The sequence below is a fragment of the Seriola aureovittata genome, chromosome 12, assembly GCF_021018895.1.
Source record: "Seriola aureovittata isolate HTS-2021-v1 ecotype China chromosome 12, ASM2101889v1, whole genome shotgun sequence".
NCBI classification, from domain to species: domain Eukaryota; kingdom Metazoa; phylum Chordata; class Actinopteri; order Carangiformes; family Carangidae; genus Seriola; species Seriola aureovittata.
In genome coordinates, this window is record NC_079375.1 from 21800348 (window position 1) to 21821220 (window position 20873).

Consider the following 20873-nt stretch of genomic DNA (forward strand, 5'->3'; position numbering starts at 1 on the left):
TTTTCTATAAATGTATCACACTTTATGGCCTTAGATACTTTATTTAACACTTTACTGCTGGTTTCAGATCAATGCAAAGGAGTAAATCTATATTTAAACTATATTAACCTCCTAAGACCCGAACTCATGCATGGTGTGCATTTTTAATTTCTCTTTGCTCTTTAGGCTGATTGGGACCTGATGAGTGTAACAACAAAGAATGATCTTTTTACATGATGTAGTTTCTGAGAAAAATGATGTCCACATATGAGGACATTAGTTTTAAATTTCGATAGAAACCAATAAACAGACAATTGAGTAATGATGTGCAAAACTATTTATTTGGTGCCAGAACACAGCAGCAATTTCCTGAGTGCAAAAACAAAATGAGAAAGAACAATTGTGCCCCTTCAAGCAATATGGCTCATTTGAAGTACTGCTAACAGCTGCAGGAAGACGTATGTCTGTAACAAAGTAAAAAACATGCTGAACATTTTGCATTGTTATTTCAATTTCTGAACATGGCTCATATGTGGTCACCAGGCCCTCGTTGAGAAAAAGTTAGTATTGTGGTCTAGAGAACCCAAAATGTGAGGTCCACATATGTGGACGCCAGGTCTTAGGAGGTTAAATGACAACAAATACTTAATTAATGTAATTTAGTATGTAGTTGTAATGCACCTTTACTTAGTAACATGAGAAGAGCCTGTTGAAAATGAATCAGCTGAGTCTGGCAGGTCTTGTCACACACAAACACACACACACACACACACATACGTGTATGTGTATGTGTGTGTGTGTGTTTGTGTGTGAGTGAGAGAGTGAGAGAGTGAGAGAGTGAGACAGGGCTCCACCCTGGTCCTCCCTGTTCCCTGTACCAGGAAATGTTCTCCACCGCTGCTTCACATCTGACTGCTGCTGCTGCTGAACACACCGCAGGACAGGCCGGGGAGCAGACAGACAGACAGACAGGCCGGGGAGCAGACAGACAGACAGGCCGGGGAGCAGACAGACAGACAGGCCGGGGAGCAGACAGACAGACAGGCCGGGGAGCAGACAGACTGACAGGCCGCTGAACAAGCTCACATTAAGCCTTGCTCTGAATCTCTCCGGTAACTTGGGAGCTTTTTTTCGGAGGCAGAGAGGGTGTGTCTGTCTTTTATTGTCCCATTTTACCGCTGGAAAACTAACACGACGGGATTGTTTCTTCTCACTTGGTAAGTGAAGCTAAATTAAAGATTGTTTTCTCTTGTTTTCGTTGCGAATCAACGACCTGGAAACATTAAACAGACAAAGAGTTAATTTAATTTAATTTTAACGTCCCAACAAGTACAGCCTTGAATGTTTGTGAGTGTCTATTCATAGCAGGGCAGTCCTGTTTGTCCCGCAGACCTACGTCACTCACCTGAAAAGGCTTTTTGTGAGCGGGTGTTTGGTGCCGGTGAACAGGGCGGAGTGGGTGCAGTCTGTCCGCTGGACGTGTTGGGACCGGGCTGTGAATGTGGTGACTGCGCACTTTACTTTTATTCCTGTTGCTTATTATGTGTCTGTTTTAATGAATTGCAGGACAAAGTAACAGCACACTTCTTATTTATTTATTTATTTATTTATTATTTGGGGGGGGCAGACACGTTGCAAGTTGTCGTGTCAGGAAGAGAACAGGTGTCACCAATAACATTAATGATGAGAAGTGTCACAGTCAGGGAGCCCGCGTGCGTCCTCTCACTGCCACATAAGGGGCCAGTTTTAATGTGATTTCCGTTAATTAGCTACATCTGTTTCCGCACATCTGAATTGATCTGCGGTCATGTGATGGAAAAATCTCTTTTTGGTTCATTCACACAAACAAACACTGGTATATAAAACAATTATCTATGAAGGGACAATATCTCATATTAGAATATAATTGAAAAAGCTGTACTTCAGTAAGGCACTGTACACAAATTATTTTGAAGGTGAGCAGGGTTGAACCTTGAGCTGTCTTTTGTAATTGTCTGTAACCATTTATGTAACTATCAATGGCTGCGGCTGACAATTATTTTCATTCTCAGTCTGCTTTGTAATTTACTGTTTTGTTTACAAAACATCAGATAGCAGTGAAAAGTGCCCATCTCAGTCTTACAGACTCTGAGGAGAGACGTCTTCAAATATTTTTTTCTGACCAAGCGTCCAAAACTTAAATATATCGTCTCAAATTTAAGCAACTGAAACCTTTTGAATTTTTTTTTGCATTTATGCTTGAAAAATCATTTAATCGATCAATTAATCAAAATATTTTCTGTCAACCAACTAAGCGACTCGTTGCTATTAGCTATATTGCAAAGGCTGACATTAAATACAAATTTAGGAATAAAGAAAATTACAATGCCTGCCCCATTTTCTGACCCCCTCCTCTACTAATACTGCACATACAGTCCATAAAGATCACTCACTGACTTCACAGTGGATGGACATTGCAACAGAAGAACCTTGTGGAAGTGGAGCTGCAATGAAAATATATCTATTCATAAAGATCGGTGACTGCAGTTGTTTTAAAAATGCTGATCAGTTTCAAGCCCAAAGCTGTGAACACTTCAGGGTTACATGATCTGAAAAGGAGAAGTCTTGATGTCATAGGTCATGATGACTAAGGACAAACACATCTGCTTTTAAAAACAAAAACCTTGGACTGTCGCAGCAGATAGTGAAAATTACAAGCTTTGTCAAACCGGTTCTCACTGTTCATCTCTTCTATTATTTTGTCCACCCACACCACAGACTTCACATGAAAGAACAAGCGTGTTTCTCAGACACAGGTTATTGGACACATATCCTCTCTGCCGGTCATGTGTTTAGAGATACAGTATTTGAGGAACTGTAGTTTGTGTCGTGCTGCATGGAGGCAAACAAACTTATTACAGCGTCGCAGGGTGGATACTCAGATATAATGACTCAGAACCACGTGATTATTCGGTGTTAGTTGTGATCATAATGATGAAGTTGAATAATCCGATGTGGAAAATCAACATCAGCTTGAACCTTGCCAACCTTTGTGTGACATTTTCTAAATGTTCACTTTTCTGAAGCAGCAGTTCCTGTTTAAACACACAACCGCCCTAATCCCTGTAATCTGCTAACTGCGTCTCTGTGACCTAAAAGTGATCAGATCTGTGTTTGTGTCGCTGTGAGTTTGACTGGATACTCTGAAGCACTTTTTCCATTCAGTGTTTTCTGTCCTGTTGCTTGGTGCTCGGGGTGTGATGTAATGGCAGCATGAGGTGGAGTCAGCTCTTGAATTCCTCTACTGTGTGTATTCCCTAAAAGTCCCAGTGAAAATGGAGCTCAGGGAACATTTTGCATTTTCTAAATAACTGAGCAAAGAGGAAACATGCCAAATAACAGATCAGTAAAAGAACTCAGGTCGACAAGATCATCTGTAAAGTGTTAAGAGTGTAAATCTGGCAGAGATGTTTTCCAAGTCTGAAAGAGTCACTCTGTAAATGTGGTTTAATATGTTGGTGAAATACATAAAGCTCCCTGCTAAAGTACCACAGTTTCTTTTTATCCTCGTTTGCAGAAACATGACAATAAGTGACTGCAGTGTGTGTGTGTGTGTGTGTGTGTGTGTGTGTGTGTGTGTGTGTGTGTGTGTGTGTGTGTGTGTGTGTGTGTGTGTGTGTGTGTGTGTGTGTGTGTGTGTGTGTGTGTGTGTGGGGGGTTTATTATTAGAAATTTCCCCCCAGAGATCGGTGTGGTGGTTCCTGAGCCTGTGGTGGTTACTGTGAACCACATTACTAAGCAGAACCATATGTTCACTTTAACCTGATACAACCCCAGATGTACAGTTGTTATAAGGTTAGCTCCAGTGTGATTGTTTCCCAGCCAAATCTAAGTGTTGGATAATTATATGTGCACACACACACACACACTCATTCACGTACTCATTACCCAGGCCTTAAGCCAGTCTGTGCTGTTGTTACTGAAGCCGGGACTGTGCATTTTTGAAGTGTCAGAGATTCTTCGACACTGAGCAGCGTGCAGAGTCAGCTACTGTGTCCTGTTAATATCTTTGGTTGTATTACTGTGGTTTGTTGTGGATTTAAAAATCAACCCACTGCTTTATTTGATTTACACAATCATTTGCACTGATGTGTAAATATATCCTTTTCTGTTTATCATGTTTTTATTTCATAAAATGTAGATATCACGATATAAAAGTACCCATGGGGCATTTAATTCATATCTCTCACCCCTACTATAGATATTAGATACTTGATGATTGAGGCCTGTACCAGAATTACAGATTAAGATATGTCATCTGATATTCAATTTTTCACATAAGCACTCAAGATAAAAAAAAAAAAACTTGGATAAAGATCTTTCAAATGTGATTATGAAAGAGCGAGACATGTTGTCTGTGCTCTCTGGTGGACAGAATACTGTGTGCGTGTGTGTGTGTGTGTGTGTGTGTGTGTGTGTGTGTGTGTGTGTGTGTGTGTGTGTGTGTGTGTGTGTGTGTGTGTGTGTGTGTGTGTGTGTGTGTGTGTGTGTGTGTGTGTGTGTGTGTGTGTGTGTGATACTGTTTAGTTAAACCTCAAATTATTGTTTTTTGGTCACTTGCGGGCAAACACAAATCCCACATTGATGTCACCTCATAAAGTTAATATGGCTAACATGTTAGCAAACAGTTCCCTGGGCACACACCCAGCAGATACTGAGCAGCGTTAGCGCTCATTCAGAGCCTCGTTTCTGGCCAAATATGAGTCAAATATTCTCCCTCCTTTTAGGCCTTTTTCGGTGTCCACTGACTCCTGAGGGGAAATATGTGACTTTTTAGCTGCCAAATGCTCCACCATGTTCCCTCTGACCTGGACAGTCGACTGCATGTTGCTGCTGGGCAGCTTTTTCACTGAAGACAGCCGCCGGCTGTGGCTGAAAACAACGTGGATTAGAGCAGCGAGGGTGAACCAAAACAAATAAGTTGCCGGCTGTAAAACCAAACAGAGCTGACGCAGTGGAGTCGGGCGATAATCACCTGTGCGTTCGTCATTACTCCCCCTTCCACATCCATGCAAAAATATTGATTAGAGCAGCTTTAAAGGCCCACATACACACTGATAGCTACATATCTGAAAAGCTCAACTCTCTGGATGTTATTGACCGTGGCAGTTTATTGCTCCTCTCTGCTTATCGCTCTCTCCGTTGTCGGCTTTCGTGCATTGAAATGTGAAACAGATGTGAACTGTGTTGTCTCCTGCTTCCCTCCTCACAGGCATCATGTCCAGGTCAGACTACCCTCCAGGGTATAATGACTCTCACGGCCTGCTGTACCAACCACAGGGCGGGAATTACCCACCACCTCCTGCCTATGGCTTCCCCACCTATGGTGGTCCGCAGCCAGGCCAGCCATCTGCTCCCTACCCCACCGCTCCAAACCCCCATTCCTACCCAGGCCAGCCAGGGGGCTACCCTCCTGGCCCGTACCCAGGACAGCCTCACCCAGCTGGGCCTCCAGGAGCAGGCTACCCCAGTCACCCTCCCATGCCTCCTGTTATGCCACCGACCATACCGTCAGATATCCTGACCTCCGGTAAGACGGGGACCACCAACAATATCAGTGTGTGTTTTTAATGCTTAGTAAAACAAATGTGAAATATTTAAAGACAGTACTTTGCCATTTCTTTTGACAAAACTTGGAAGGATGTTGCAATTTGGCAACTGGCACGTCTTTAAAAATTACTTTTTTTTGACACAGTAATAAAAGAATAAGTTGAATGCATCACAGCATTAAAAAAATTACATGTAATAAAGCTCAATGTTTTTAAAGGAATATTAAAGCAGCTCTATAGTTCACTAATACATTATACATATACATTATATCTTAGTTAAAACATCAGTGTGTAGTTTTATGGGGGTTATGTGCTGGACTCAAAGAAATCACTGTTTCCGATCAAGAAATAGTCAAACATATAATCCCCACATAAAACCTTTGTTTTTGTCAGTTTCAGTTTTTGTACAGAGCTAGATGTTATGTTACACCAGGCTGGATTTGTCCCTCTATTATCAGGCTTTATGCTAAGCTAAGCTAAGCTAGGCTGAGCTAAGCTAAGATAAGCTAATCGTCTCCAGGCCATAGCTTCCTATTAAGCATAGAGACATATAATAAAAGTGGTATAAACCCTCTCATCTAACTCAAGGTAGAAAAGCATTTTCGTTTTCCCAAATGTCAAACCATGAGGGTCTCACGGTTTGTGCTCATATGTCTGTTGTGACACAGGTGATGAGTTCGCGGCGAGCGGCAGCGGTTGGGACAGTCTGAGCATTCGGCACGCCTTCATCAGAAAGGTAAAGTGTACTCGTCGCGCACGCCGTGTGTTACCATTACACTGGAGTCACAGAGCAAAGCATATGTTTGGTTAAAAACACCCTCAGCACGGCTTTGCAGGTATTTTCAGACTCTTCTAACCACCTGGATCAAACGGTTTTATCTTGCTGTTTACCAAGTTGCAACTAATCCACCCAGAGACAGGAGATTTCTGTGACTCGTATATTTATCTGTTATATTTTCACACATAAATGTTTTATTTTTCTTGTGTCATACAACATGATAAAGAAGATATTTAAGACCTAAACTGGGGCGTATGCTGCCGTGGTCCGAACTGCTCTGATAAGAAACTACAGGGTGTAATGTCGTTTTGTTTGCCTGTGTTTTTCAGGTGTATTTGATTTTGGCGTCTCAGCTCCTCGTCACCACAGCCATTGTGGCTGTATTCACGTTTGTGTGAGTATACTGAGTGTGTCTTGTGTGTGGCTGTTAGTGTGTGTGTATATATATATATATATATATATGTATATGTCCTGGTGTAACTGTGCGTCTGTTTCCCACAGCCAACCTGTCAGATATTTCGTGCAGCGAAACCAAGCCATCTACTGGGCGTCATAGTAAGTCCTGCTCTGTGGTAACATCAGTGCCTGTGACTTTATAAGAATCCAAATTAAAGTTTGTGAATATTCATGTTGTCGTCTCTTGTGGTTTCAGTGCTGTGTATATCGTCACCCACCTCGTGCTGGTCTGCTGTAAGGGCCCCCGGTGAGTGGGGTTGCTCAGTTTGACGAGGCCTTAGAAAGAATATCTGTACAAACAATATTTATAGAACAATCACGCTTTTAATTTCATAATCCTCTGTTTTATAGGAGGAAGTTCCCATGGAACGTCATTCTGCTGTTCATCTTTGTGAGTTGGATGATTTGTGAATCAGGAAATGGAGACTCATACTTACTGACAGTGTCAGATCTATTCTTAGATTTAATACAGTAACTTCTCTCCTAATGAACATTTCCATTAGTCTCTGCTAGCGTTGTCCCAGTGCTGGAGGTTTGTCTTCGATATCAGAACGAAGCAGTGAGTCACCACACTCGACTCAGGCTGTTTGCATAACACTTTTGATGTTTCGGTGTCTGTGTTTTATCAGCTCCGTGAGCGACACGGCTCCATGTGTTAATTCATGGGCTGATGGATGTGGACTGTTGATATTCAGCTCTCACACTGCTGAAGTATTTATATACGTTACCTTTTGGCAGGTCCATTACAATAGTTTTCTTCCCCTCTTTTAGCTATTCTTCAATCCACATTGCATCTGGAAGTTTTATGTTTTAGCACATTATTATGTCTTCAGCCGGTGATTGTGTTTTTTCTTTTCCTTAAATACACTGCAACTCTATTTTTGGTTGGACAGTTAAAGTGTTATTATAGCTAACTGCTGTTAAACTTCCAATTATGTCTATTATTTACAGACTCTGGCTTTGTCCTACATGACTGGATCCATATCCAGGTAAAGAATAAACCTACACGCTCCAGGTAATCTGAAAACCTCCAGTCAGTTTCCTTCTGTATTAACTGTATGTTGCTCTTTTTAATCTTAGTTACTACAACACAAAAGCAGTGTTTCTCGCTCTGGCTATCACTGCCGTCGTCTGCATCGCCGTCACCGTCTTCTGCTTCCAGACAAAGGTAGGGTGTGTGTGCGTGTGCGTGTGTGTGGTTAAGGTATTACCTCATGCTGTGGTGACCTATATCTGTTTACACAGTCACATTTTGGGGACTTGTCTTCCCCGTAACGTGAATCATAAAACTTTAAGGTGAAGACGTGTTTCAGTGTGATGTTTATGTTTGGGTTAAAGTGAGTTTCCAGGAAATGAATTCAAGTCAATGTTATGTCCTCGGAAGTCATGGAAACACAATTCTGTGTGTGTGTGTGTGTGTGTGTGTGTGTGTGTGTGTGTGTGAGAGAGCTTATCAGCTTCAAACGGCTGCATTGTTTTTGTGCAGTCACATGTATTAACATGGCCTTTGGTGGTTTCTCTCTCTAAAAGGTCGACTTCACTAAGTGCCAGGGTCTCTTCTGTGTGCTGGGGATCGTGGTGTTTGTGACCGGCATCATTACAACCATCGTGCTCTCCTTCAAATATGTGAGTTAAAGCTGACGTGAACAACAGAAACACAGTTTCTTAAAGCACGTCTTCAAGTTTTCTTTGTAACGCCTGTTTGTTGTTGCAGATTCTGTGGCTTCACATGCTTTATGCAGCTTTGGGAGCCATAGCCTTCACTATGGTGAGTATTTCACTTCAGATGTTTCGTAAAACAAGGTGTGCGTCGGAGTTTTTAAAGACGTTTTCTCTGTGTTTGTAGTTCCTGGCGTACCACACACAGCTGCTGATAGGGAACAGGAAGCACTCCATCAGTCCAGAGGAGTACGTGTTCGCCGCACTCTCAATCTACGTCGACATCATCCAGATCTTCCTTTTCCTGCTGCAGATTATCGGAGCTTCGACTAAATAAGTCAAGAAGGTTACCGCTGGGTTTCCACAAAATCATTCCGTGCTTTTTTGAAACCTTTTGCTTGATTTCAGTCAGAATCAGATTAAATTTATACAATCATGGTGCACATCAGGGAACATATCAAAGGGCTGAATTTGAGATTTTGTCATAGTGTAGGAAGATTAATCCTACACGCAAAAAATGCACTTTTTCTGAAATCTGTATCTGTCTGTAGCTGCATTAAGCGACTTACAAGTGGTTAGCGAAGCATATAAATACTACAATATAAATATCTATTGACATTGGAAAGTCCGCCGCAACATTTATTCACTCTTGCCGGACTTCAGTTAAGGCCGAAAGTGTTTTTCTCTGCATGTAAATACTAATACTACTACTGCTACACATGAACTGTTGAAAATGGGCAAATATGTTTATTCCAATGTGCAAAGTCAGATTTGCCAACACCATCTCTCTTGTTGCCTTTTGAACTACAGACGGGGTGGGCATCGTCCAAAAATTTAATTTCAATCCGATTACAAGTAGTACCAGGGCCCGGATCACGATATCCATACTGATATTGATTTATTCATATTTATTTTTATTATTTAAAGCAGCTGTACTTTCATGTTGGGGCAGAAATGTGTCATGATTTATGACATGAATGAATCATTAATAGGCAACTTCTAAATACGTTTCAATTAGCACAGAATGAGATCAAGTATTTCTTTTTAGTATTCTCTGTAAATTACTCAAAAGGGGATAGTTTGACATTTTGGGAACTACGGTGGCCCTGAGAGTTCAGCGCACTGCAACTTAAGAAAACACATGCAAATAGACGAAACACGCGCACATTTAGAAAACATCATCAGTTTGACAACACGTGCGCTGCAAATACTCACAACACAACCAGATACACACAAACAAGTAGCACAGACCTGAACGTGTTTCCAGGGGACACAATAAAGTGATGAACCCGACCGGAAACACACCTGTTGTGCTCGTCTGTGCTACTTGCAGCAAATGTGTGTGTCTGGTTGTGTTGTGAGTATTTGCAGCGCACGTGTTGTCAAATTGATGATGTTTTCTAAATGTGCGTGTGTTTCGTCTATTTGCGTGTGTTTTCTTTAGCTGCGGTGCGTTGAGCTCTCCGGGCCACCGTAAGGAACCCGTATTTGCTTTCCTTGCTGATTTAGGCGATAAGACTGATACTATTCTTATATCTACTCTAAAATTATCTTTGTTAGCTTTGCATAGAGACTGGAGACAGAGGGAACCATCTGGCCTGGCTCTGTCCAAAGATTAAAAATAAAATCAGCTTACCAGCTCCGCTAGTCAACACAGTGTCACTTGTTTGTTTTATTCATAAAATAAACAAAGTGTCAAAACATCAGATTATGCTTTTACAGGAATTATGTGCTGGACATTTTCTTGATCATGAGCTGTAAATCCCCTAAATCTCAACTGGATGTGTTGTTTTTACACTTTTTTTTTTTTAAAAGATTGAACAAACAAAATATAATGTGTTTATCTGTGAGTGTTTCCGGTTGGTAGGTGGATTTTATTGACTTTGGAGAGTCAGACTGTTTCCCCCTCTTCCAGTCTTTATGCTAAGCTAAGCTAAGCTAGCTGCGACTGCTAGCTCACCTTAGTTTCATATTTACCGTTCAGACATGATGGATGTTACAACCATCTCATCTAGTTCTCAGAAGTATTATCAGTTGATTTCTCATAAGTGTAGAACAAATACTTTAATTATAGGCAGGTTAAAAGGTAAATAAACATTAAGTGTGAACTCTTTAAACTAGCACACACAGACAACCGCAGCTGAAAAGCTAACAGTGCTGCCCTGAGAGGAGTGTTGGTACCAAAAATGTGATGTTACATGCTGTAACATTTGGTATTGATCCTAATGACACTTTATGGATGAAACACTTATTTGTAGTATCAATACTTTGGGATTGAGTGCCCACCCCGGAGGTACAGCTGCTGTACATGTGTTTCTCTATTGTCATTATTTACATACATCACTATAGTGCCTTCACAATGACAATGTTTGTGAGATTACATTTTTTACTTTAAGAAGTACAGGGTTTGTACTTAAAGAGCTTTTATAGTATTGTTACATACTGTATGTGCCTGTTTGTAAGTTCCTCTGTTACAGTCAGATTTGGGTCACATACTGAGAGCGGCAGCCGGGTGGGTTTGTCAGCACAATCGGCGCCACAGTGTTAACTTATTGCACCACTGTTCAAAACCTCTTGCCATGATTAACCCCACCCGGCTGGTCCTCCACACACACCACGACTCATAGAAAGTAATGACCCAAGCCGAAGTTACATATAACCCTTGATTCTAAACAAATACGGCAGAACATTTTGACTGTGTGGCATAGATAGTGAGTTGGTATGGGTTTGTAAATATACATATCAATGCTGAAGAAAATCTGTTTGCCTTTTCATATCAAATAAAAGATTTTTATTTGAGTTTTTGATGTGATTCAGCAGCAGCTGTAACATTTACAATCAACATTTAAACAGGAAGTGATTTATAAATATATGCTTTTATTTGTTTCCTCTATTTATTTTTTTTCTTGTAGATCATCATGGCCAACACATATATGGTCATTCTCCATATTTTTTCATTCTCATGTTCATGAGAAAGAAGAAAAAAAAAAAAACTGTCCTGGTGGAAGGTTTTGTCATGGACATGTTCCTTCCCAGATTTCCTGTGTCCACTTTTAGAAGAAACAGTTGCCCAGAGTGTCTCACAGAGCGTGTTTCAACGCTCATGGAGTTGACATCTCTTCTGTCCTTGGGCAGTAGTGCAGGATTCACTGTCTCAGTCTGACATTCAGGATACGGTGCAAATCATCACAGCCAATCATGAACTTTATTGGTCCAGGTTAACATCTGTGTGACGGCGGTAACGACTGCCTTCGTAGTCTCCCTCGTTTGAATTTTGCATCCTCTGTCGAATCTTCAGCTGCTTCAGTCGGTTTTTGTCCACTTCTCTCTTGGCCAGGATGAAGCTGATGATGCCTGTGGGGAGGCCTATCATCCTGGTCGGAGGCGAGAGAGAAAGACATGAAGTTACACAGATCCATGAGTGTACAGAAACTGTGTTAAGGTGTGTTTTAGGAAGGGATTGTCTGTCGTGGTAGATTGAAGAGCAGTAGAGCATGTGACAGGAGACAAAGTTCACTGTTTGCAATGGGAAGTTTTATGTAGGACGTTATATTCTTGTCTGGCAAACCTGACACCACCACAACTGTATTTTAGATATCCCTGTGGGTAAGAACTTTTTTTTGTGCATGACGCAATCAAATCATGAGTAAACAATAACTAGCTAATACCGCTAGTATTGATGCTGCCACTAGATTTCCATAGGAGTTGCTATGTGTTGTTTTGGCTCACTGTGACTCATTTAAGAGTTATTTAGTTAGACAGGAGAGAGGAGACTCACCAAGCATAGCCAATCTTCACCATGGGGTTCTTTGCCTTCCTCTTGGGGATGTACTCCGCATCTTCATCCTCCTCCTCCTCCTCCTCCTCCTCCTCCTCCCTGGCTCTCCTGTTGTCTGTGCTGCTGCTCCTCTGTGGCTCTGTCTTGGAGCTGCTCAGAGAGGCGGCAGAGGAGACGTGTAGCGTCCGCGAACACCGACACACTGCCGGGGTTTGGCCGCTCTGCGTGAGGAGCCACCGGCCAGGAACAAGGTGTAGACCTAGCAGGAGGGAGAGAGCACTTTATCCTTCAGTGATGAGACTCGAGTCCCCTCTGAGACCAGGTTAATGAGCGCTGATTCACAGGAACATTCACCTGTGCTGTTCAGAATCAATATCAAGTCGCGTTATATATGACGTCATTTACACAAACGACTCCGCCACAGCCTCAGTCGACGGTTATTTAAATATTAATGTTATTAAAACACACCGTTTACAGAACACGTAACATCAATGTTTGTTTTACCTTTCAGTGCTGTCCTGACTGCTCTCACGTAGCACGCCGCCATGTTTGTTGAATAACGTCAGTTGCGCATGCGCAGTGATATTTCTCAGCAAAGCTGCTGCCACCTAGTGGACAATACTAACGCGGCACTTCTGTGAACTACAGGAAATGACTAAAAACAGTCCAAACAGATTCGTGTGTTTATGTCAACAACATTTTATTTATTCAACCAACATTTTTCAACATCTCATAATTTTACAAAAAGACAAAACTTGAAACCACGGAGGTAAAGCTGCAGTGTATGCCTCTAATATATAGTTACAATAACAAATAGCAAGTACACAATTCAGGGCAGTTCCCTCAGTCAAACAAACAGAAGCCAGCAAACAACTGGAAAAAAATAGCAGCATATTTACAATAGTCAGTTTGACGAAGTAAAAAATGTTTTTTCTTTAAGAGCCCCAGAATCTAATCTTTTTACAGTAGAGATGATAAACTCAAAAAACAAGTCTAATAGCATCTCCAGTGCTACTATTATGTATGCATTACATATGAGCATTCATATCCAACACCTAGAACATCAACTTTATTGACAGGGTTTAATATCAAAAGTCATGGAAGCTGCGAGTGTGGAGAAAAAGAGTTTAATCTTCCAGGATGTAGTTGGGGTTGACGACCAGGACACCTTCCTCTGGGCTCTCAGACTCTGAGCCCTTCAGCCCCGCCTGAGACAGCTCGATAAGGATGTGATCCTGGGGAAACAGACGCACATTGTCAGTCATGCCAACCACACTCAGTTTAAAATGAGTCGTGTTTTTTCTGCTGGTTTAAAAACAGCGGTTGTATTTCTGAGGAGTGGACTCACATAGTGCACCAGCCTGTGGATGACCTTCTCTATCAGCCCCTTCTTATTGACGAGCTCCTCCTCCGAGTCGATCTCTGACTCGATCTCCTTCAGATACCAGTTCACCACCGCACTTTTCTTCAGCTCCTCCTCTTCCTCAGCTGCAGGGAACAGTGAAAACGTGAGATTTAAAAAACACTGTAATCATAAAAGTAGATAGAGAGGCAGACAGTAGGAAGGAGAACACTTCTTACCCTCCTCCGCTCTACGCAGATGCAGGACGAGCAGGTTGGAGATGCGTTTGTACTCGGGGAAAGACAGGCGGAGAGACGGTTTCTGGCTGCCAGGCTCAGCGTGGCCGTTCACACCATTGACATGCCCATTAACGTGGCCATTAATGCCATTAACACCATCCACATGGCCATTCACTCCATTCAAACCGTTGGGGATGTTTCCTGCAAATACAAGTTTACGTTAGATGGTATAATTATAATTATGTCACAACCTCTGCACGTTTACACATTTGTCTCCGGGACTGTGTGTGTTCACTGTGGGACAGTACCTTCCTCCTGCTGCTCCTCCTCCTCCAGCTCATCCTCCTGCTCCAGGTTGATGTCGGGCGTCTCCACTCTGATGATGGATTTGTTCAGAAGACGGAAGGCTTCCTTCACATGTTTGGGCTGCACCTGGAGACATGAAGAGAAATGTCAGTGGTCACTATTCTGTACCATGTGATATGCCTCAGTTACATTAACCATTATTTCACTTTCACTTAAAAATATTATTTTTCTTTTTAAAGAATGAGCTGTGGTTGTTACATTACATCGTTTCAAGCAAGATATATGGTTCATTATATGATCCTGTGTCAAGTTATTACAGCTGATATGCAGATTGGTGGCATCTCCACAGTTTTAAATGTACTTTTAGTGATTTATTCTGTAGTATGACACATTTTGTCCTGTATCCAGTGTGTCAAACTTCATGTCGACCGTCTGTGCTTTTTGAACAGGAAGTTATTGTTGCACTAACCTCATCACAGCAGTGCATACGCGCCATGCCCTCTGACAGGCGGATCATGCTCTCCAGCTGCCGCACCGTTATCCTCCAGGCAGACTTGGACACACCGCCAGAGCCGTCACGCTGCCGGAGACGCTTGTACTGCTCGACGATGAACTCCTCAGATTCGCTTGAGATCTACAGACGCACAAGTGTGCACAGGTGAGTGAATATATAAAAGCTGGAGCAGGTAGAGCAGGTAGAAACTCCTGAACACACTCACCTTAGGTTTGAACTGCCTGGCAAAGAGCAGATATCTGCGGATCTCATCCAGAGAATACAGTCTGTTCACCGACTCCTCCACGCGGGAGTGCAGGTCCACGATACGTCTGGCGATGGCGTAGTCCGTCACCTAGGATACACCCACAGATACAGCATTAGACAAGGTCAGAAACTAGGTTGCTACAGTACTATAGAAAGACTGTGCACAGACTGCGGTCCGTACCTCGTTACAGTCGTCCACCAGGATGAAGAAGAGGTCGAAGCGGCTCATGATGGGGGCCGTCAGATTGACGTTCTGCTTCAGACTCTTGCTGCGGTCGTAGCGCCCGCCGACAGGGTTGGCAGCAGCCAGGATGGATGTGCGTGCGTTGAGGGTGGCCTGGAGGAGGCGGAGACAAAGTCAAGTTATTCTACTGAAAGGAATCATGGGTAATCGAAGTGTCCAGTTTTAATGGCACCAATTAAAAAAAAGGGACTTCTTCAATCGCATCAAGAAAATTTACTAGAAAACCTTTACAAGAGTCTTTAAAGTTCAACATTCACTTGAGTTGTGTGGTAACGTGATCGAGCGTCATGCTGGCTGAGGCCGATCTGACTCCGTTACCTTGACTCCAGCCTTGGTGATGCTGATGGTCTGCTGCTCCATGGCTTCGTGGATGGCCACCTGGTCCTTGAGGTCCATCTTGTCAAACTCATCAATGCAACATACACCCTGAAAGAAAACACAGCTATTAATACCAGTAAATACCCTTAATAATGTCCTTCGCTGTCCCTTTATAACCTGTAACACTCACATTGTCAGCCAGCATCAGAGCTCCGGCCTCGATGACGAACTCGTGGGACTCCTCATCTCGGACCACGGCGGCTGTCAGACCTGCGGCGGTGCTCGCTTTCCCGCTGGTGTACACTGCTCTGGGACTGAACTCCTCCACGTGCCTGCACACACACACACACACACATTTATATATCACCATTACAAACAACAGCTGACCACAAGAGTAAATACACCCAGTTCTATATTTGGTAGTTATTACCAACAATGTTAGAGCTAATTGTGACAGGATTTTAACTACAGTACCCATTGGCAGAAATATTCTCCACAGTTAGACAAAAGATCGTGACACATTCATTTGTATTTATCAGAGTGAATAGATTGGGCGGGTGTGAACATGTGAGTAATCCATGTGCTCGTGTTACGTACTTGAGGAACTGGCTCTTGGCAGTACTCGGGTCTCCAACGATGCAGACGTTGATGTCTCCTCTCAGAGACGTTCCCTCCATGGTCGTCTTGGGGACGCCGCCGAACAGCATCAGCAGGATGCCGCGTTTCACCTCGTCGTTGCCTGTCCAACCCCAATCATTGTCAACATTTAAAAATCAACATCCACGGCTTTAATACCCTCTGAAGGTTCAACACGGGTCCGAGCACTGACCGTGGATGGTGGGGAAGAGGCTGGTGCACAGGTTGTGGTACAGGTTCTTGTCCTGGCTCATCTCAAACACTTTCTCCCACTCCTTCTCCGTCATCTGGCTCTTGATGCTCTCTGCAGTCTGCTCCTCCTCCCGCAGCTCCTTTCCACCAAACTGCAACAAAGAAAACATGCATGTGAAACTGAACACCAGGATTGTTTGGAGCTTATCCTCTTACGACTCCCTTCTTAGAGGTTTGGTGTTATTTTATGGAAATACATGCATGTTATCTGTGTGTGTCTCTCTTACTCGGGGGTTAGTCGGGGCCACGTTACAGGCCAAGAAGGCCAGTCTGTATGACAGCTCTCTGACTCCCAGAGCTTTCAGCCCTCTCAAACCCTCAGACTCAAAGCCCTGGGGTCCTCCAGCTACACGGGTACTGGTCTCTGCTCGCACACCTGGAGGAAGAACACCCATACAGTCGTGAGACGTCAACAAAAACAAACAAAAACAAAAATTTGGAGGCTGAATGTTTGGTCAAACCCATACCAGGAGTGCTGAGCTGAGAGACGTCCGGCACGACGATGAGGGACCCGGTGAAGTCACAGCGGTCTCCGGCCTGAGCCGTCTCCACGGCCTCGGCTCTCAGGACGATCTCCAGGGAGCGAGGGATTGAACCACGAGGCAGCTCCGCCTGTGTCTCCTGGATACGCACCTGAACACAGAGTTAGTCAGAGAACTATACTTTCATCTGCACACCTTCTTCCTATTCATGCACAGACACACACACACACACACACACACACACAGTCTTCATAGGTACCTTCTGGAAGTCGATGAACTTGGATTTGTGTGTGTCCAGGTGGAAGCGGGAGCGGTTGTTGCAGACAGGGTTCCTGCAGATGGTCGGGGGAGAGTATTTGAACTGCTGAGGGACGTCTTTGATGACTGCCTGGCAGTCCATGCACAGGAAGGTGCCGCTCACCTGAAACCACAAACAAGTCATTATAACGACCAGACTGTAACACACACACACACACACACACTCAACATTTGACTTATTTAAGTGCACCTGCGGAGCATCTTACCAGTTCAGGGTGTACTGGGTGTGTCCTCACCACCTGACCACTGATCCTCACCAGGGCGCCGATACGTGCAGAGGACAGCTCACGGATTCTAGATTACACACAGGAAAATGCTCATATTTAACATATATATATATATATATATATATATATAAACTATATAACTTCTACTGGGGCTACTACAGGATGTGAAATCAGAGTATAATCCAGAGAAAACTGATTTACAGTAAAACCCAGCAGCAGATTTAAGCTTGTTATGGGTCTTACTTGTGTCTGGTGGGAAGATCCTCGATGGCAACGTAGAACTCTTTGTTGAGAGGAACATTCCCATGATCCCGAGCAAAGTTGCGCACGGCCCGACAGAGGAAGGGATACACTCTGCAAACAGAGAAACCTCCATGTTAATCCACAGCAGACCGCTCACGTGACTGTTAGTCCACATTAGTTTATTCACCAGTACGGATCGTGTAATATGCAAGTGCATTTATAAAAATCAGAACAGCAGCTATAACAGTGGAAAGAAATGAATAAGGGCTCAGACCGAGGCTCCCAGTGTGGGGATCTCACCTGTAGTACTCCTCCTGGATGGTGGTGGCCAGCTCCTGGTTGAAGCCCTCCAGGTCTGTGAAGCTCACCAGCAGGGTGTTCCTCTCGGGCCTGATCAGCTCCTCGGCTTCACGGACATACTTCACCTCCCCATCCCCGGTCTGAAATCTGCACGGAGGCACAGAAATAATGAAATATAATAAATACAGCGCAAAGAGGCGTCGATCAGCACAGCTCCGGATCCTCACAGTTACTGACAAACAATATATAAAAGCGGAGGTAACAACACAATGGAGCCCGCTGCTGAGAGACTTACTCCTCCAAGAAAGCCTGGAATAACTTCTGGCATTTCTCGGCCAACTCGTCTTTCACCATCTCCCCGGCATTTTCCGCGGTTGCTGTGGCAACATCCATACTGAAAACCTGTCAAACTGCGATAAAAAAAAGATTCAGAAAAACTTATATCGATCCGCGCCGCTGCTTTCCGGACACAGACACGACGGCACGCTGAAGTCCTCACAACAGAGCAACACTTTCGCGCGAAAAAACTAGACCACGTGACGTTTGGCGCGCCGCTGTCGGGCCAATCGGTGACGCTATGCAAATATCGTCCGCCTTGTAGCCAATCAGAGGGTGGGACAGGCAGACTGACGCAAAGCCCCTCTCCTTTTTCCCGCGGTACGCTTCCTGCTTCAAACTTCAATAAAGTTTAGGGGGAAAAAATGGTCATATCTGTCTTATTACGTCAGATTTTCTTCACAGGTTCAATTAACAGAATTAAGAGTGTTTAAATTAATGTTACTATAATACATGTAATCACCAATAATTATTTACGTATTAATATTAACTGTTAGTAAACTGTATATCTAATGTGGTGTTGTAGTTTCTCACTGTGGCCACTGGAGGGCAGTGAACACTCATGATTCTGTCCATTCACTTCAACTGTCAACTCCATCAGTGTCAAGATAGATGACACAGCAGACATGCACCCTTTGATGTAATTTCAGACTCCTTGGATGGACAGCACAAAAGCTGGACTGTGCTGCAGGAAAGGTCTGAGCCATTCCTGCAGATTTGTGTTGGAGTTACCCTGTCACCAACAAAAACCCAGAATCCACAGTTCTGCATCTCTGGTCACCTTCAGCATTAACATCCAGCTCCCAGTCAGCAAGTTTCCTTTCACCCTGTTCTCCTGCACCTCCCTGCGTTAGCCACTCCCACCTCATCGAGCCAACTCCATTCACCTGGTCACACAGTTTCTTCCTGATTACACTCAGCCGGTACACAAACCCCAGCCTTACAGTCATTCTTTGCCAGATTGCTCGTCGCTTTTCTTCTTGCAAGACTCTCCAGCATTTCTTGGACTGATTCCCCGTTACCGAATCTGTTTGTGCCTGACTTGCCTTTCTCGCCTAAACCCAGTTCCAGTTTCTGCCTAGGTAAAATTAAAGGTCATTACAAACTGCTTTTGTTGAACTGTGCTGCTACACACACACACACACACACACACACACACACACACACACACACACACACACACACACACACACACAGAGTATATTCTGGGTCCAAAGGAACCTGTGATGGAAAATGTTTTTGTCTCATGCCTCATCACACTGATAATTGAACTGGAGGTTTTCTGAAAGTAAAGCACTGTTGAACATGTAGTGTAGTGACTGTGAATGACCACTGGGGGAGGATGTAATCAATACAAACAGACAGAGCAACTCACCACGGTAATATACTGACAGTTGTAATGGCTGCAATCATCAGGGGGCTATTTGTACATTACAATACTCAGTTATGTGTTATATCAATTAGAAAATCAGTTGATTAAAAAATGATACATTAATAAATACATGATAATGAAACTATAATGTTTTATGTTTTAATGAATGTATTTGTCAATCGACTAGTGTATAAATACAGATAATTAATATTGGCAGTATGACATAATAGTTTATATATTTTGAAATTTCTTCTTATCTGATTGTGAAGTAGAAAGTCTTTGTTATATTTACTATACACTTTATTATAAATTAAGTTTATTTATCGTGAATATTTTTTTGTTCCAGAAAATCCCATCCACTGATGAAAGCCATGAGATACAGCTGAAAGCATCAAGAGAAATCTGGTAAGGGGACTTTGAATTAAGAATTTTTTTCTGACTCCATTTCCAAGGTTAAGAATGAACCTTCAGGCCCAACACATCTGCATGAGTTTTGAGCATTTACAAACAATTTAAATTGAAGGGGGTGAAAGAAATCCTGCTTATGAGCAGTTGGAGGCCATAGTACTACTATGGGCTACTCTAGGTCTGAGGCCAGTGCCTTGCTCAAGGGTAATAATAGGAGGATTTCTATTAGTATAGAAGAAATCTGCAGCACCCAAAGGACAGCCAATGTGGAATATTGAAGGTGCCTCCAAACTGCAAACAGAAAAGTCCCAGGACCATCTGCAAGGCTAAACTGATTCCTTCTCTATTATTCCATTAACTCCTATTTCTGTTCCCACATCATTCTCACGTCTCCACCTGCTGAGGTCAATACAAACACTCCCGGCTGGCTATTGGTTTCACCTGTCACATTGTATGAATCCACCAGGAACAAAGCAGGAAGTTATCGCAGGCCATTTGGATGCAGCCCAGTCTTTCTCTCCCTTTTTATTTCGCCTTTTGTCTTGACCTCTGGTTTTCCCACGATTGTTCAGCGGCAGGAAGCTGAGCCTGTCTGAGTGTGACGAGGGAACCTGACCATCTGTACGTTAAATACACACACACACACACACACACACATGCACCACAAGAGCATCAGTGTCATAATGGTTGGTGAGGAGGGATTTTTATATTTTTAATATTTGCCTGAAAAATAATATAGTTATGTTCCACTACTGGTAGTACCATGACTCCTGCTACTACGAGTCATAATACATGCATCCAGACACACAGACAGCAGGTAGATGCAGATCAAACATAGTCTGTAGTATTGTG

General features: G+C 43.2%; 3 protein-coding genes across 3 annotated transcripts; 1 reads left to right on the plus strand and 2 right to left on the minus strand.

The window, feature by feature from the left end:
• Positions 1-901: 901 nt before the first annotated feature.
• LOC130178665 (protein lifeguard 3-like) lies at positions 902-11259 on the plus strand. Its single transcript, XM_056391091.1, has 12 exons — positions 902-1196; positions 5231-5548; positions 6236-6303; positions 6675-6739; positions 6847-6900; positions 6998-7048; positions 7153-7192; positions 7753-7790; positions 7882-7969; positions 8332-8427; positions 8516-8569; positions 8648-11259. The coding sequence occupies exons 2-12, from the start codon at positions 5236-5238 to the stop codon at positions 8795-8797; spliced, it is 1017 nt and encodes a 338-aa protein (XP_056247066.1). The 5' UTR covers positions 902-1196; positions 5231-5235; the 3' UTR covers positions 8798-11259.
• Positions 11260-11317: 58 nt separating this feature from the next.
• si:ch73-71c20.5 (DUF4748 domain-containing protein) lies at positions 11318-12853 on the minus strand. The gene is made up of 3 exons (XM_056391092.1): positions 12743-12853; positions 12239-12497; positions 11318-11834 (listed from the first exon to the last, which is right to left on the minus strand). Exons 1-3 carry the CDS (start codon positions 12783-12785, stop codon positions 11666-11668), a joined length of 471 nt encoding a protein of 156 aa, XP_056247067.1. The 5' UTR covers positions 12786-12853; the 3' UTR covers positions 11318-11665.
• A 68-nt stretch (positions 12854-12921) lies between these two features.
• Positions 12922-18429, minus strand: mcm6 (minichromosome maintenance complex component 6). The gene is made up of 18 exons (XM_056391090.1): positions 18201-18429; positions 17906-18052; positions 17606-17716; positions 17342-17429; positions 17077-17238; positions 16803-16968; positions 16563-16711; positions 16277-16427; positions 16045-16186; positions 15638-15779; positions 15448-15555; positions 15067-15222; positions 14845-14973; positions 14595-14759; positions 14128-14251; positions 13820-14020; positions 13587-13726; positions 12922-13473 (listed from the first exon to the last, which is right to left on the minus strand). Exons 1-18 carry the CDS (start codon positions 18296-18298, stop codon positions 13366-13368), a joined length of 2487 nt encoding a protein of 828 aa, XP_056247065.1. The 5' UTR covers positions 18299-18429; the 3' UTR covers positions 12922-13365.
• Between the last annotated feature and the right edge of the window lie 2444 nt (positions 18430-20873).